Source organism: Neomonachus schauinslandi, chromosome 6, assembly GCF_002201575.2.
Source record: "Neomonachus schauinslandi chromosome 6, ASM220157v2, whole genome shotgun sequence".
Taxonomy (NCBI): Eukaryota; Metazoa; Chordata; class Mammalia; order Carnivora; family Phocidae; genus Neomonachus; species Neomonachus schauinslandi.
The window spans coordinates 64,688,710-64,706,598 of record NC_058408.1 but is presented as its reverse complement, the minus strand read 5'-3'; the positions used below and the strand labels follow the sequence as shown (position 1 = coordinate 64,706,598).

Below are 17,889 nucleotides of genomic sequence, written 5' to 3'. Positions count from 1 at the left end.
ACCTGACATTAACATTTTTAATGAGTCAGGATTCTGAGATTTCAATGTTGTTTACAAACATAAAAATTCTTTAAAGAAATATTATTTCCTTGCTCTCTTTGTTTTAAAAATTATATTTAGACTTCATTCACTTAATTATTTGGTTTTTGCCTTTGAAAAAATTAGATATCTTTATTCATAAGACAGTTCATATTCCTCATACTCCACAGAGCATTTTATGTCTTAATTGTGTGAAGGAATATTTTCATAGGGATTGTTCTCAGAGAATCTTCCTTAAACCTTGTATTAAGGCAGGGGGTACTACATCAGACATCCCATGGTCAACACTCTTTAGCGAGTGTAAGTGATGCAGACTCTAATTAATGAGCTCTGTTCTCTTTCTTAGCTCACATTTCTTCTCAGAGGTCACAGTGATCAGCCATAAACTAAATTTTGGTCCTTGAAAAAGCACAGAGATGTGCAAAAGATTTCTGGGCACGGATCTTCAGCTCAGAAGAAGAAGCTGCAAAGACACACAGTGTACTCTGGTTTGCTTCTGATTGTACAGGGCTGTTCTCCGTCCAAATGAGTTGCTTTGGAGGGCAGGAGCCATAAGCTTCCTTGTGGTTCCTGAGCCTTTGCCTGGGCCAGACTGGCCAACAGTGAGTGTCGACAGTGAGATTCTTCTGCAAGGCACGCCGAGAGACTTCTAGGGGATCAAGACATATTGCCTGTGTACTAAGCATACTATATATGAATGTGTTGTAGATACACTGTTTTCTCTACACAAAGTTTAAAATGGATTCTGCAGGTGCCCACACTGGTGGGAATTTCAATCACTAGAATTTGTTTGTTTTCTATATTCTTTCCAGGAAACTTCTTTTCCTCTGCCTGGCACCTGCCCATATTAATTTAGGGCAGAGTTTTAAACCCTGGGATACTTTCTCCCGCTGATAACCAAGGACAAAGAGACATTCCCTTAAATATTACCCCAATTATTGTGATTTGAAGGAGCCAATTAATCATTTCTTCTTTGATTTTTTTAGAGACAGTGGTTTCTCCTGTATTCATATATAACTTCTTAATTTGTATACTGGAGGAATAAGTAATTTTGCTCTGTTTTCATTTCCTTTCAACATTTCTGTTGCGTATGCTGTTGGAGAAACTCATTATGTCCCAGACTTTACTTGGAAGAGAGGACTTGTTTTGCTCTATGAACCACACTGTATCTGGGGCACTGAGCAACCTAAGAATTTTCTGTGATTTGACACTGTTCTACAGCATATCACAGTTTGCATGAATAAGTGATAGGGGATTCCTTTTTGCTATTTTAGTGGGTAGAGTTAAAGATAACACTGATTTTGGTGTAAAATAATTTTAATATCTTCTATTTGGGGGTAGAATACTATTTATCTCTTAAGTGGAGAGGGCAAAAGAGGTAAAAAAATTAATCATTTCCTCTTACTGATACATTGCTAACCTATTTCCTTAGATTGCTTTGCCCTTTTTTTTTTAAGATTTTATTTATTTATTTGAGAGAGAGCGCATGAGTGGCGGGGAGGGGCAGATTGCTTTTCGTTCAGGAAGTCCATTTGGACCTGAGCTAATTATTTTGCAAGCAGGATGTTTCTGCAATTTGTGAAAATTCTGTATTCATTACTTCTCTGTGCCTCAGAGACTACTGCAATTTGCCTTAGAACGTGCACAACTTTTGTCATCTTCAAATCTAGTTTATATTTGTTGGCTGTACAAGAGAAGCAGAACCAAATCATTTTAGTATTGGAAGGAAACTCATTTAACTCATTCCCCTTTGCAGTGCTGGAATTCGCTTCACAAGATGCTATTGCTCTGAATCTTCCCCCTGAGAGAGAAGCAGTAACTCTACCAAGGCTCAGTGGTTTTCTGATCAAACACACAAACTTTTCTCTTGGATTCAGTTGACCTTTTTTTGAAACTTGAGAAAAATTTGCTTAGTTATTTGATATGTAAAAATAACTGAACATTTATTTATTTATTTATTTATTTATTTTAAAGATTTTATTTATTTATTTAAGACAGAGAGAATGAGAGACAGAGAGCAGGAGAGGGAGGAGGGTCAGAGGGAGAAGCAGACTCCCCGCCGAGCAGGGAGCCCGATGCGGGACTCGATCCCAGGACTCCAGGATCATGACCTGAGCCGAAGGCAGTCGCCCAACCAACTGAGCCACCCAGGCGCCCCATAACTGAACATTTAAATAACTCATATTAAGGAGTTTCCTTCACACATCAAAATGATTAAATTATTTAGGCAATTGGACTAATTTTGGTATTTACTTTGCCAACATTCTGTGTTAAAATTCATTAAAGCTCTGGGTTGGTAGCTATGGGAGGGAGAGGACAGAGTTTGACTTGCTAACCTGCTCATCACTGACCTTCTGAGGTATCTTGATTCTGCTCATTAATTTTTTTTTTTAAAGATTTTATTTATTTATTTGAGAGAGAGAGAATGAGAGACAGAGAGCATGAGAGGGAGGAGGGTCAGAGGGAGAAGCAGACTCCCTGCCGAGCAGGGAGCCCGATGCGGGACTCGATCCCGGGACTCCAGGATCATGACCTGAGCCGAAGGCAGCCGCTTAACCAACTGAGCCACCCAGGCACCCTCTGCTCATTAATTTTTAAAATTGAGAAGAAACACTTCATACAGCTGGGGCTTTTAATTTGCAAGGAACAGAAGTTGCCTCTGAATAACTTATACCAGAAAGAGGGAGATGAGCGAAAATCTGAAGAGCCAGGTCTGAGGAAGGCGGCATTCAGGGGACCCCAGTGACTCATCCTCAGGACTGTTCCTGCACAAAGCATCCTCCCCCGCTTTTGGCTACCTGTTCTCAAGGTGCCTGGACACACTGGGTATCTTTTGGCAGTTTGGGGCTTCTTTTGTTTTCAGGCTTATTGGGAGCCCAGCTGCCTTCTTTGTTTTTCTCCCACAAATATATTGATTTAAGTCTCAGAGCTGGTAGTGGTTTCCTCTCCTCGTTCATATTTTGGGTTTGTTGGGATGTTTCCCAGGGTGGGGAGTGATACTCAGGTTTGCTGTCTTACTTGCACTGTCATTTTTTTTATGGGGAGAGTTAAGGAGATTGGAAAATTCTGTCAGAATTCTCTCCTGTTTGTTTTTCAGTCTACTGAATCTTGAGTTCCATTCCATTTTGTTATTTATTTGTAAACTTCCTCCTATGTAATCTTGCAAGACATTTGTTTATGTTATCAGTCTTCTCTATTATGTCATTGTATTCTATTTCATTTTGTGGATTTGTCGTGTAACTTCCTGCTTTCCTTTGTTTTCTGCTATTTTTACATTTAAATTCGTGATTTGCATGTTTATCTCCTTGATTTTCAGTTTTTCTTTTTTTTTAAGATTTACTTATGTATTTGAGAGAGAGGGGGTGGGGGAGGGGCAGAGGGAGAGAGAGAATCCCAAGCAGACTTCTCACTGAGTGCAGAGCCCCTCGCAGGGCCTGATCCCACAACCCTGAGATCATGTCTCGAGTCGAAATCAGGAGTCGGATGCTTAACTGACTGAGCCACCCAGGTGCCCCTCAGTTTTTCTTTTTAACGTAAACATTTGAAGTTACAAATGTTCCTGTAAGTATGATGTTTGCTTTATCTCACAAGTTTTTATATTTTTTCGTTATTTAATCTCGTATTTTCAGGACACCTGTCTGGCTCAGTTAGTAGAGCGTGTGACTGTTGATCTCAGGGCTGTGAGTTGAAATTTGCTCTGTGGTCTACTTTCTGGGCATGTTTTGTAAATGATTAGTGGATGCTTAAAAGGAGTTTTTGAATATACTTAATATAACAGGTGTTAAGGGTCTGTGTATTGCATGAGATCAAGTAAATTATTCAGCTCCTTATTCTTTATCTGCTTGGTCTGTGAATTCCTGAAAAAGACTTTATATCTTTCTATAGGTATGACTAATACTTACATGGTACTTACTATATTCCAGGCACTATTTTAAGGGCCTTAACATGTATTAACTTACTGTGTTGGTCATTTTTCCCTCAGATCTGTTACTTGTTCTTATATTTTGAGACTGGGTATATTTGTCACTAGGTTCCTACACCTTGGGGATCGGAGTCTCTTATCATTGAGTATTGACTTTATTCATCTCTGACAAGATCTTTAACTGTAAAGTCCTTTTTTTCCCCTGAAATTGATGTAGTTACACAGGCTTTTTCTCAGGTTAATATTTGCCTGGCATATCGTTTTCATCCTCCTTTGTATGTCCTTTTATTTGAAGTGTGTCTCATAAATAGCCAGTGGGTGGATTTTTTTTTAAATGGTTTATTTATTTTGGAGAGAGAGAGAGAGAGCATGAGTGGGAGGGGCAGATGGAGAGAGAATCTCAGGTAGACTCTGTGCTGAGTGCGGAGTCTGACCTGGCACTTGATCTCACGACCCTGAGATCACAACCTGAGCCAAAGCCAAAGTTGTTCGTTTAACCAACTTCGCTGCCTAGGCGCCCCGTGGTGGATTTTGTTTGTATCCATTTTTATCCAAGAGCGGTAATATAGTTGATGGTCAAAGCCAAGAACTTGAAGGCCAGATTACTGGGTTTGCATTGTTGCCTGGGGTGTTGATATGTGGCGGCTACAATTCTATACTTGGTGAAGGGAGGCATTTTGGCTTCCCTTTATGTAGATTTTAACCTCTCCCTGTGTTTTATGTTCCATGTCTGACCCTCGCTGTCCCAGAAGTGAAGGTATGTTTAGGTTCCTATTCTCTTTAGGATTCTTGCTTACCCTTTCAGTATCCCTGCCACCTGCCCTTTATGGTGTTTGCACTGCTCTTTACTTTTTATCTCTTGAAAATGAATTAAAGTATCTGTAAAGTTGTCATAATAAGAATGCTTACTTATAGGACTGTTTGAAAGTAAGTGTAAGTCATAGATGTAAAAATCTATGAAGAGTACCTGGTGCATTAGAAGTGCTTAGAAGGATTTGTTCTTGTTTTGTTACTAATAGTAATATTACAGTTTGACTTTTGATGCTCTTGGGTACCCTCTATTTATCCACAGTCCTTCCTGCCTTTTGTTTGTCACTATTAATTTTATCATCACATTTATTCTTTTTATTTTATAATTCAACTTTTTCATTTTTGCTTTTTTGTTACACAGGTGATTTAGGGGGATGTATCTTTAGAGCATATCAATTCAGGATGTCTAAAGTAACTGGATTTAATGGAATTTTAAAATCATTTTCCAGAAGGAGTATATTCATAATTAAACTATATGATAAGTTAAGACTTACAAAATTTTTATATCTGAGGAGTATAAATACTTCAACTAGTTGATGGGACTGGATTCTGTATTTCATATGGAGAGTTAAAACCTCTATGGAGTAAAATTTTTGCTCTCAATGGGAATCTCTGATTTTAATTTATTTTTTTATTCAAATGAACATTAGTGGTTGTAATGTGCAGAACAAAGTGAATGTACTTAATGCCATTTGCTAAAAAACAAAATTCAACTGAGTAAAGTTTAAAGATCTTATTGGCTTTATTTAGTGGTTCATGATTTGGGCAGCATCCAATGTAGCAGATAGAAACTAGCCCTGAGATGCTGTACAAAATGAAAGACTTCTCTAGGCAGAGAGAGCAGCAACAAGAAAATTATACTAGGTGAAAAGTGGGTTACTTTCCTTAGGGCAGAGCAAGGGTCTACCAAGCAGGTTACCTAACTAGTACCCGTGATTGACTGGTTTAAGATTTCATTTTTGGAAGAGCCAAAACTGTAGTTAAGTCTCAAACATGATAATAGGGCTTAGGAAAAGCGACTCCATTTTGGGCCTTGACTTTTTAACTTTTTAATACACACTGAAGTATATACTTAAAAATGTTTAAAGTGGTAAATATTATGTTACATATTTTTCACCACAATTTAAAAAAGGGACCATTAGCTGTTATGTCCATGTCTCACATTGAAGATGAAAGAAGATGTTTATCAATGTGAAAATCTGAATCTTACAGGAGCGTACAGTGGGGTGAGCAGAACATATTGGCATCAGTATGTTGATTTATGTTTCTTTCTTCCAACATATATGGTTCTCACTCATTTCCTAATGTGAATTTTTTTTTTTTTTTTTTTAAACAGGAAGGAAAAGCTGATGCGGTGTTCTCAATGCCGAGTTGCAAAATACTGTAGTGCTAAGTGTCAGGTAAGAATGTTCAGCTACAGGGGCGCCTGGGTGGCTCAGTTGGCTCAGCTCAGGGTCTTGAGATCGAGTCCCTCGTTGGGCTCCCAGCTCAGCGTGGAGTCAGCTTGTCCCTCTCTCTCCGCTCCTTCCTCCACATGCTCTCTCTCTTTCTCTCTCTGAAATAAATGAATAAATAAAAAGAATGTTCAACTCTATGTAAGTGAAACCTTCAAGTTCTCTGCTCTTAATTTGTGCTCCATTATGCCCACTGGCCTATTTCTGTTTTGTTTTGTTTTTTATAATCTTTGATTTATTTTAACTTATTTTCCTTTAATTTAAAAATTAATGTGTATGGTAAAGTATCATTTATATGATATATATATATAAACTAAATACATAATATCCATATATCATGAAAAAAAATGTTCACTCCTATCTTCTTGTCCTCCTGACCTCAGTCCATTGTCCAGAGATACCTAGTTTCTTAGGTCTTTGCAACATTTTCTACTCCTAACACATTCGAATATTTATTCTCTTTGTTAGAAAAACAGAGATGGGTTATTCTTATATACCTAAATTCTCCTTTTCATTTTATAACCTGTCCAGAGGACCCTTTGGTCTCATCCCACTGATTCCATTACATGAACGCACCACAGTTGTTACTTCTTCTTTAATGAATGCTTGACTTTTTTGGTATTGCCAGTTATGGACCAAGCATCTTTTTGTACACATTTCTGCACACTTCACAAATTAGTTGTAGGGTAAATTCTTCCCAGCTGTATCGATGAGTAAAAGGATACATGATTTTGAATTTTTAAAGATAGTGCCAAATTGCGTTCCAGGAATTTAATTTAGGACAACTGACAGAGAGTCTGTGAGATTACCACTGTTAATGTCTTTGAAATTCTTTAAAGGGTGTATAATTAACATTCAACATAAGCTTTTCTTCTAACCTTATGATTAATCATTTTATAAGAAATGTAATTATGCTGTAATGAATTGCATCATAATAAAGTAATTGGAGGTTTTGTGTCTGTGTCACTTGCTCTCAACCTTCCACCCATCATTTTTGTTTCTTATTTTGGGGGGTGTGTGTGTGTGTGTGTGTGTGTGTGTGTGTGTGTGCACGCACACATGGACACCTAATGTTCCTCTTTTCCTTTTTCGGCATCTAGGCTATGCTTATCTGAGGGAGTTTCGCTCTCTCACTTTCTCCTATGAAAGTAATTTCTCCAGACTGCAAATAGAGTGATCTTAAGAGAAGAAACCTAAGCAAACAAGCATACAAATTAATCAGACGACCCAAGTTCTAATGACCGTTGTGCCATTAGCTCATTAAATTGTTCCGAAGAAAGCATGGTAATTCTCTGGGCCTCAGCTTCCTAATCTGTACTACTAATAAGAACTAATATTTACAAGATCTCTCCTGTGTGTCAGGTACTGTTTTATTCTGTTTACTCCTATATGAATCTTGGGAGATTACTACCATTGTGCTTGTTTTACCAGTCAGGGGGCTGAGCTACAGAATCTTAAGTAACCTGCCAAACATCCTATACCTAATAGGCCCTGGAATTTGGATCCAGAGTTCTAATTTCTATTCTAAGCCCAAATTTTATTTTTGTTCTAACATTCTGATTAGGTGTAGCTTTCTATTTCCTGGGGTATTCACATTTTTTCCTGGCTTTTGTTTTGTTTTTAATAAGGGTGCAACTCAATCCCCAAGGAACACAAAACAAAAAATACTAAAATAGAAGGTTTGAAGTAACACTTCCCTAATAAAAATAGGGAATGTGAAAAATAATTGGATTATTTTTGCCTCATTTTGTAAAGCAAAAATTCTGTAACAGAACGATACGAGATTTATGTAAGATCATTAGTAATAATAATAAGAAAAAGGAAATTATGAAAACAAAGCCATCCTTTTTTCTACAAGATAAATTCTAGATAGACTATTTTATAGTGATGTTATCTATCTTATTCATGTGAAACTGAGATTCGTTTCAAGGAACTTCAAATTAAGAAGACTATGTATAGAACCGACAAATTACATGTATCTTCTGGATGAACTTTCTTTCCAGTTTCAATGACCTAAACATTTACTTTTATTTTCCCCAGTTTTTATGTTTTTTCTCCAATGCTCCTTCCTCCTTTTGTAGTACACTCAAGGCAAAAAAAAAACATTATTTGATTAGAATGTGTTGAGGGAGTTTGGTGGGTGGGTATGTCATTTTGATTCATTGTGGTGCATGTCCTTTGACCACATATATTAACTGTTTACTGTAGCATCAATAATAATGTCATCGTCAGATATACTGTAGAAAGTAATGGGAAAATAGCTAGTAAGATGGAAGATATATATAAGCCAACTAGGGCATATGCTTGTATGTGTGAGGGGGATGGGATGTGTGTAGAGGCGGGATGGGAGTCAAAGATTGGCCAGAACATACGCATTTAAACTGCCCTGTTTAGCTTACCCTTCAGGTACAGAATTAAACATTGTAATTATTGTGGATTCCTACAAAGCAGCACAAAATTAAACTGACAAACTGAACTATGAACAGTAATGAACAGGAGGCAAATGCCCTCGGAATGGAAATTGATATAGAGGATGTGAATTTGTAGCATAAAATCTATAATATATTTGCCCCGGAGTGACATAACTTTGGTTCATTAGCTTAGCATTTGATGTGTGGGGCCATGGCATCAATGAGTCGTGTGAGGGAGGCTATTGAGGTATGAGGCGTGATATCCCTCACGCCCATAAGGGTGGATTCAGTGTTACTGGTTTTCACATTTCATTTTTAAACAGAAAATTAAAGTAAGAAGAGTGAATGTTTCCTCCAGCTTCCTTCCCCATTCCTACTTCTGTTTTCTAGAGGTAATCTCAATGTGTTTGTTTTGTGAGTGGAGGGTATGCACAAAACTGTTCATCTATACTTCATACCTAGTGTTCACATACATGTATATATTGACTGCTGTGTTCACTATTGTTTCTTACACTGGAGAGTGTTTTGTCATCAGTGGCTTTGTAATTCCTCTGTGGATACCTTATTATGATGTGTCGTACAATGCGATAGAGGGCTTATATATGGGAACTAGTCTGATTTCTGTATAACCAGAGCATCATAGGTGATTTTGAAATGAAAGAGGAGGAGTGGGCTAAGTTTTCTCTTAAAAACATATGCTCAGGGGCACCTGGGTGGCTCAGTCAGTTGAGTGTTTGCCTTTGGCTCAGGTCATAATCGCAGGGTCCTGAGATTGAGTCCCACATCGGGCTCCCTGCTCCGCAGGAAGCCTGCTTCTCCCTCTGCCCCTCCCCCTAGCTCATGCTTGCATGTGCGCATGCCCTCTCTCTCTCTCTCTCTGAAAGAAATAAAATCTTAAAAAAAAAAGCACACTCAAAATTTGCAATGTTGCTAACAAGTAAACCAATTTCAAGCAAATTCACTAATTATTATTTTACTTCTTCTGGATTTAACTTGCTTCATAATATCTACATTTCTGATTGAATTAATTGCTGAGCAAAATAAGCAGCTGCGTACTGTACCAAATTACAATTTATATACTTTTAAAAAGTATTAGCAGGGAGAGGGTCTGTTTTATTTAGTAATTATAGACCTCTTTAAAAATGTGAGTCTTGGGGCGCCTGGGTGGCTCAGTCATTAAGCGTCTGCCTTCAGCTCAGGTCATGATCCCAGGGTCCTGGGATCAAGCCCCGCATCGGGCTCCCTGCTAGGCGGGAAGCCTGCTTCTCCCTCTCCCACTCCCCCTGCTTGTGTTCCCTCTCTCGCTGTGTCTCTCTCTGTCAAATAAATAAAATCTTTAAAAAAAAAAAAAATGTGAGTCTTGGGTACCTGGGTGGCTCAGTCTGCCTTTAGCTCAGGTCATGATTTCATGGTCCTGGGATCGAGCCCCGCATCGGGCTCTCTGCTTAGCAGGAAGCCTGCTTCTCTCTCTCCCACTCCCCCAGCTTGTGTTCCCTCTCTCGCTGTGTCTCTCTCTGTCAAATAAATAAATAAAATCTTAACAAAAAAATAAAAATGTGAGTCTTATTTGTGGGTTTACACTTTATGTTTAGTTATAGAATGATCTGATTTATTTGTGATGAATCTAGTATTAGTCAGCACTAACAGGACGATTTAATAAGTTGGGGTCTAGAATATAACACTCAATAATGGTAATAATGGAGAAAACCAAGCCCTTTGTTTGTTTCATAAATAGTTCTGTGCCAGGCTTCAGACTGATAGGACATTAACTGAGTGTTCTGTAGGGAAGTTGGCTTCATATCTAATTGTAAATAAAAAGAATACCATGTAAAGGTTGAAATTATTTGATCATATTTAAGTTTTTGACTTCTACCAACATCTGGGGCCCCAAGCTTGTCTTTGCTCACTTTGCATTCACCTGCTGAGTGGTCCCATCTGCTCCCATGACTTCAGTTGGCATCTGTACGTTAATCATTCTTGAGACTCCATCTCCAGCCTTCTCCTTTCTCCCAAGAACCAGACCCATGCCTCACGGGGTACCTCTACTTTGGTGGTGCACCCATATCTCAAGTGCCATATAGCAGGACCTCAGTGCATGATCTTTGCCCAAAACTGCTTTTGTTCTCGATTTTCAACCGCAGTGAATAATCCACCAACCACCCAGCAGTCTGAGTTGTCAGGCTGGAATCATCTTCAGTTGATGTCCTTTCTTGGCCCCACGCCCAGTTAGTCAACATGTCCCGCTGATTTTACTACTTAAGATCTAAATTGGTTCACTTCTCTAGTTTCTTCACCAGCTCTCGTGTGCGTGTGCCTCTGACCTCTCTGCTACGCTGACTGCAGTCTGTGCTCCTGCCCCCTCCTTTCCTCCTTCCTACATGGGAGCCAGAGCGATCATTTTGTTCTAGAGTGTGAGCATGGCCGTCACTCGCTAGCGGAAAGCCCTGGCCCTGTTCCTCAGGATGAAATTCAAGCTTGTGGATTTTGCTATGCTTTTACTTCTGAGCCTTTGACTATGTGAGTCCTTGGGCTTGGACCCAGTCCTGACCCCCTACCTACTGAACTCCTTCTACTTATCCTTTATAACCCAGATTAAATGTCACTCCCTCCTTTCCTAAACTCCCAAGACTAGTTTGTGTCCCTCCTTATTCACACAGAAATTATCTTTTTTTTTTTTTTTTTAAAGATTTTATTTATTTGAGAGAGAGAGAATGAGAGACAGAGAGCAGGAGAAGGAGGAGGGTCAGAGGGAGGAGAAGCAGACTCCCCGCCGAGCAGGGAGCCCGATGCGGGACTCGATCCCGGGACTCCAGGATCATGACCTGAGCCGAAGGCAGACGCTTAACCATCTGAGCCACCCAGGCGCCCCCACACAGAAATTATCTTAATTATTGGTTTAATTGGCCATTTCTGCAGTTAGATAGCCAGGCTCATTCAGGGGGTACATTATTGTTCCCTGATGCAGATGTAACATGATTGGTTCAGTGAATGAATGAATACATTCATCAGTGATACTCATTGGTTGGAATTAGTTTTTGAAACATTACGTTATCTTTAAATAATCTGTCCATAGTAATCTTTCTTTTTATTTTTTTTAGTTGAAATATAATTGTCCTACAACACTGTGTTAGTTTTAGGTATGTAACATAATGATGTGATATATGTATATATCATGAAATGATCATCATGATCAGTTTAGTTAACGTCCATCACCACAAATAATTATAATCTTTCTTGTGATAAGAACTTTTAAGATCTATCATCTTAGAGATTTTTAAATACACAATACAGTATTGGGGCGCCTGGGTGGCTCAGTCGGTTATGCATCAGACTCCTCATTTTAGCTCAGGTCTTGATCTCAGGGTTGTGAGTTTAAGCCCTGCGTTGGGCTCCATGCTGGGCATGGAGCCTACTTAAAAAATACGTGTGTGTGTACACACACACACACATACACACACATGTGCACACACACACACATTATTAACTATAGTCACCGTCTTGTATATTACATCTCCAAGACTTTTAAAATTTATAACCTGGAGTTTGTACCTTCTGATCACTGCACTCATTTCCCTGATGCCGTACTCCCTGCCTGTGGCAACTGCCTTTCTGTTCTCTGTATCTGAGTTTGGTTCTTTTTAGAATCTACGTGGGGAAGTATTTCCTGACCCATCTGTGTAGGCATTATCCATTGATTTCCTGTGCTGGTAGATAAGGGGATTTAGCTCACCTATGTCAGCAGCTACTTCTTCTCCCTCTTCCTATATAGTTATCTCCAGAGTTTATCCAATAGATATTTCTTTTTTTTTTTTTAAAGATATTTTTTATTTGTTTATTTGACAGAGATAGCACAAGTAGGCAGAGTGGCAGGCAGAGGGAAAGGGAGAAGCAGGCTCTCTGCTGAGCAGGGAGCCCGATGCGCGGCTCGATCCCAGGACCCTGGGATCATGACGTGAGCTGAAGGCAGCTGCTTAACCAACTGAGCCACCCAGGTGCCCCTATCCAATAGATATTTCTTGAGTAGCTACTAGCTAGTCCCTGTTCTAAGTTATTCTGGGGGTTGGGATGGTGGGCAGTTAGCAGTGAGCAAGTGAAAAAGATCCTGGCTTTCCTAAAGCTTATATTATGATGCAGGAGAGACAGATAGGGACAATTACCCACAATTATATGAGTGAATGTGCTTTGGATGAGCAGGAGCTCACCTTTGAAAAGGTGATTACAGAAGGACTTCCTGTAGAGGTGACATTTGACCTGGGATCTAATTGCCAAAAATAGCCAGCCATGGAAAGCTCTGGAACAGATGTTTTACATAGAAAGAACAGCAGATGTGAAGGAACTGAAGCAGGAACAAACTTGTCATGTTAGAGGAAGAAAGTGGAGTTGGATAATGGTGGATAGTCGTTACTGTACATGTGTCCAGACCCATAGAACGGACAGCAACAGTGTTCCCCGTGGACTTTGGGCGATAATGATATTTCACTGTAGGTTCATCCCTTGTAATAAATGTCCCATCTGGTGGGGATGTTGATAATACAGGTGGCTGTGCATGTGGAATGGTTAGGGAGTATATGGGCATCCTCTGTACCATCCTCTCAATTTTGCTGTGAATTTAAAACTCCACTAAAAAAATTTAAGTCTTAAAAAAAAACAAATACAGGAAAAAGTAGGAGTTGGAGGTGAGGCTAGTGAGTGACGATAGGAAGGACCTGATTATGGATCCATCCATCCACTGATTTACTTAGCAAATAGGGTCAACACCAGGACTTTTCTAGGCTCTGGCACAATATTATTGAACAAGACACAGAAAGAAAGCCTTTGCCCAATGGAACTTATATTTTCTCAGTAAGGCAGGTAATAAATTAATAAAGTGATATATAATATTATGTTTGTGCCTAAAATAAAGGGGGTAAAAGCATAGAGATTGGGAGGTTGTTTTGTGTGTTTGTGTATACATATATACATATATGCGTACCTATGTACACACACTGTATACATATTTCTGTATATCAAATGTATAGACATTGGGAGAAATATATAGATATATCTATACTCTTTGTAACGAGATCTGTCTCTATCTACCTACCTATCTATCTACCTACCTACCTACCTACCTGTCTATCTACTTGTCTTATCATCTATTAATCTGTCTGTCAATCTAAGACCTGTCAGGAGTGGCATTTGAGTGGACACCTGAAAGAAGTAATCAAGACATGCCAAGATTGGGAGAAAAGAGTTTCAGGCTGGATGCACATCAAATGGAAAAGCAAGAATGAATATGGTGTGTTCAAGAAAGATAAGAAGGCCAGATGGTGGACCAGGGGCAGCAGCAGAGGTTGTAGGAGATAAGATTAGAGAGCTGGGAGGGGCTGGGTTATGGTAAGGCCCTTATATGCTATGGCTAAAAATATACATAAAAATATACATCTGTGTGTGATGGGTTGCTACTACAGAGTTGTAAGGGGGGAAGGAGGGTCATTATTAATGTGTGATTGAGATTTTAAAGGAATCTTTCTGACTGCTGTGGGGATAGCTTACAGAGGAGTAAAGGTAGGGGATGAAGAGCCAGTCAGGAGGTTATGATAGTAATCTAGTCATCATATGATGGTGGCTAGGATTACAGTAGTGGCACCAAAGAGGATCAGGCAGATTTGAAGGAAGCATTGCCTGAATATGCTGAATATTCATTCATTGGTTCAAGAGTCAGTGTGTGCTAAGCACTGATCTAGTCAAGAGCTTGGATGGCTTGGATTAGAATAGTAGCAGTGAGGCTTTCAGAAGTGATTGCATCTGAGACATTTTGAAGGTGTAGCTGAACATTTGTCAATAGGTTAGATGTAAGAGGTGAGGCAAAAAGAAGAGTCAGAGGTGACTTCCAGCTTTCTGACCTGAGCAGCTTTGGGTGAATGGTGGTGCCATTTAGTGACTTACAGAAAACTAAGGGAAGAGCAGGTTCTGGGAGGGGAAGTTTAATACCCAAGTTTTGAGTTTGTGCCTATTGAACATACTTGTGGAGATGTTGAATAGGTAACTGATATGCTTGTGTGGAGCTCAGAAGAGGGGCGGGGACTGCGTGAAAAAAATAAAAGGGGAATGAATATGGGATGGGGAGGGAGAGAAGAATCAAGAAAGGCTTTTTTTTGGCTTTAGCATTTGGGAAGATGATGATTGCATTTATGATGTGGGGAAGACTATGTAAGACATCTCAGATCGGAAAAATCTGCTTTGGCCCTGTTAGTTTCGGGATAACTGTTACACATCTGTTAGGATCAATTTCCCCTTCTCGAGTTTGTAACTTTAAACAATATGGGCAAACCTCCATCTATGTTTTATCAAGCATAGTCATCTCCCCTTAGCCACCATTTCCCTTTCTGCATTTCCAGTTACTTGAAGTCAGCTGCATCTCAAAAATATTAGATGGAAAATTCCAGAGATAAACAGTTCGTAAGTTTTAAATTGCATGCTGTTCTGAGAAGCGTGGTGTAATCTTGCGCTGTCCCACACTGTCCAATTCCTCCCATGTGGGACCTGAATCATCTCTTTGTCCAGCATATTCACGCTGTATATACTACCCGTTAGTCACATCTCCTAGGTGTGTATGTGTAGGAAAAAAGTAGTATATATAGGGTTTGGTACTATGTGCAGTTTCAGGCATCCACTGGAGTCTTAGAACTATCCCTCTTGGATAAGGGGGATCTACTTTATAGACAGTGTCTCTTGACTCCTTCCTTTTAAAGGTGAACATATTAGTGTTCCCACTGATCCCTCTCTTATCACCCTATTTCCTATAATTTGCCAGTTGTACCTTCACTTTTGTATTATCAAGGTTAATATTTACATTCTGTTCTGGAACACAAAGATAGGTCCTGTCTAGGGGTGCCTGGGTGGCTCAGTCAGTTAAGTGTCTGATTCTTGATTTTGGCTCAGGTCATGATTTCAGGGTTGTGAGATGGAGCCCTGTTTCTGGCTCTGTGTTGGGCATGGAGCCTGCCTAAGATTCCCTCTTCCCCTTCCCCACACCCCTATCCACCTCGTGTCTGCTCTCTCCTTTTAAAATTAATTAATTAATTTTTTATTAACATATAATGTATTATTTGTTTCAGAGGTACAGGTCTGTGATTCATCAGTCTTACACAATTCACAGCGTTCACCATAGCACATGCCCTCCCCAATGTCCATCACCCAGCCACCCCATCCCTCCCACCCTCCCTCCACTCCAGCAACCCTCGGTTTGTTTCCTGAGAGTAAGAGTCTCTTATGGTTTGTCTTCCTGTCTGGTTTCGTCTTACTTCATTTTTCCCTCCCTTCCCCTATGATCCTCTGTCTTGTTTCTCAAATTCCTCAAATTTATCTGGATTCTCCATTTTGACACTCCTCTGCTTACTCAAAATCATTCCAGCAGTAAAGAGGTGTTTTCAGACTGGTACCATGCAGACTTTTGGTTAAGTCTCTCTTTTTAATGCTACTTTTCAATCCCCTTCAGTGCCCGACATAAACTCTTTGGTGCTAGATTCCTGTTGGATTTCTGCTTGGTAGGTTGGCTCCCCTCTCAGAAAAGACTCTGAGGGTAAACTGCCATTTGATGTGGCCTCCACTGTCCTGTTTGTGTAGCCTCTCTTACCTCCACTTTCTAGACATGATGTTGAACTCCTCATTCATTGACGGCCATTCTAATACACTTTGGGAGTTAAAAACTTGATAATTACTTGTACCAGGGGCTAAAATACATGTGCTCCATCACCATGTTACTCTAGAACTTGGTGCTGACATTCTGATTAATCCAGCATGGAGGTTTCTTTCAAAGAAGTTTGGAAGTCTGTAGAGGTAAATGAGTTATTTTGTCTTTCTAGCTAAAATATATCAATTAGGTCTTTCCATCTTCATATGATCTCTCACTAGATCAGAGGTTGGCAAACGTTTTTGTAGTGGTTCAGATAATAAATATTGTAGACATTGTGGGCTATAGATTTGTCATAACTACTCAACTCTATTGTCATGTGAAAGGAGGGAGTGTAAATTGTAAGGGTGGCTATGTTTTAATAAAACTTTATAAAAGCAGGTGGCAGAATGGATTTGACCTGAATCGTACACTAGATGATCACTGAATTACTTTGGGGTACTAATATTATTATTTATTATATGATTCCTCAGTTGACCAGGAGACCGTAATTTCCATTTTCCAAAGAAGTAATACTTTTTCTTGTTTCTTCTGTCAATTTGATGCCCTATGACAATTCTCCTGCCTTACTCCATCTTTATATTTGGTTCTATCTGTCTAATTTGATTAAGGCTAGTGGGAAGGCACTGTTGTTCTACACTTGATGCAGCATTCAGTAAGCTTTGAAAGTGTAAGTCTAAAGTCTATCACTAGGTCTCTTGTGTGCTCTGAGGAGATTTTATGCAAGATTTTAATCAATATCTGTCAGTCAGCTGAGACACCTGGCTTAGCTTTCCAGTTTTCTTTTTCCAACTTTTTAGACTTTTGTGTATCTGCCAACCTGAAATTCAATACTGGACTGCTTTTGAAGCATGACGAGGGAGATACTGTTTATTTGCTATTAAATGGTTTGTGAGGGACTGGATAGCTGTTGGGTCTCTTTTCTTTCCTGCAAGTTTCATGGCAACTCAACTATCCCAAGTTATGCTCACAGGAAATCTCTGTCAATATTGTTTGTGAGTGGAATGGATCATGACTATGTGGTAAAAAGATCATAACAGTCTTTCAGACAGAAGATGTTCAGTTAGTGGTATTAGTGACAAAATTGTTGAATAAATGACTTAAAAGAATTTATTTTCTGTTTGCATATTTTAAGCCAGTTTCTTCATCCTTAATGATCCAAAATTTGAAAAAAATACTGTTCCAAATTTTCAGCTATGTAAGCCTAATGTGGGCAAGTTTTGGACCTATTTTGACATAATTCAGATATCTGTTCCTATGGATATTACAGAGTCATCGATTTTATAATTGGGAGGCTGCCTTCCAAGATCATTGAATCTGGTCTTCTTACAGAATAAATATCTGCTGAGCCCAGGTCATGTGTTTTACCCAAACCAGGCTCAATACATGTTATCAGACTCCATCCCACACAATAATAAGCTGCCCTAAAATGAGTCTTTTTTATTTTTTTTAAAAAGATTTTATTTATTTATTTGACAGAGACACAGCGAGAGAGGGAACACAAGCAGGGCGAGTGGGAGAGGGAGAAGCAGGCTTCCCGTAGAGCGGGGAGCCTTATGCAGGGCTCGATCCCAGGAC

At 39.4% G+C, this 17,889-nt stretch overlaps 1 protein-coding gene across 2 annotated transcripts in view; it reads left to right on the top strand.

The window, feature by feature from the left end:
• SMYD3 (SET and MYND domain containing 3) overlaps nucleotides 1-17,889 on the top strand; it is a 713,184-nt gene that overhangs the window by 165,613 nt on the left and 529,682 nt on the right. For both annotated transcript variants that reach the window (XM_044915966.1, XM_044915965.1), the window contains exon 2: nucleotides 6,108-6,171. In XM_044915966.1, the coding sequence (XP_044771901.1) occupies nucleotides 6,108-6,171 (64 nt within the window). The remainder of the gene's footprint in view (nucleotides 1-6,107; nucleotides 6,172-17,889) is intronic.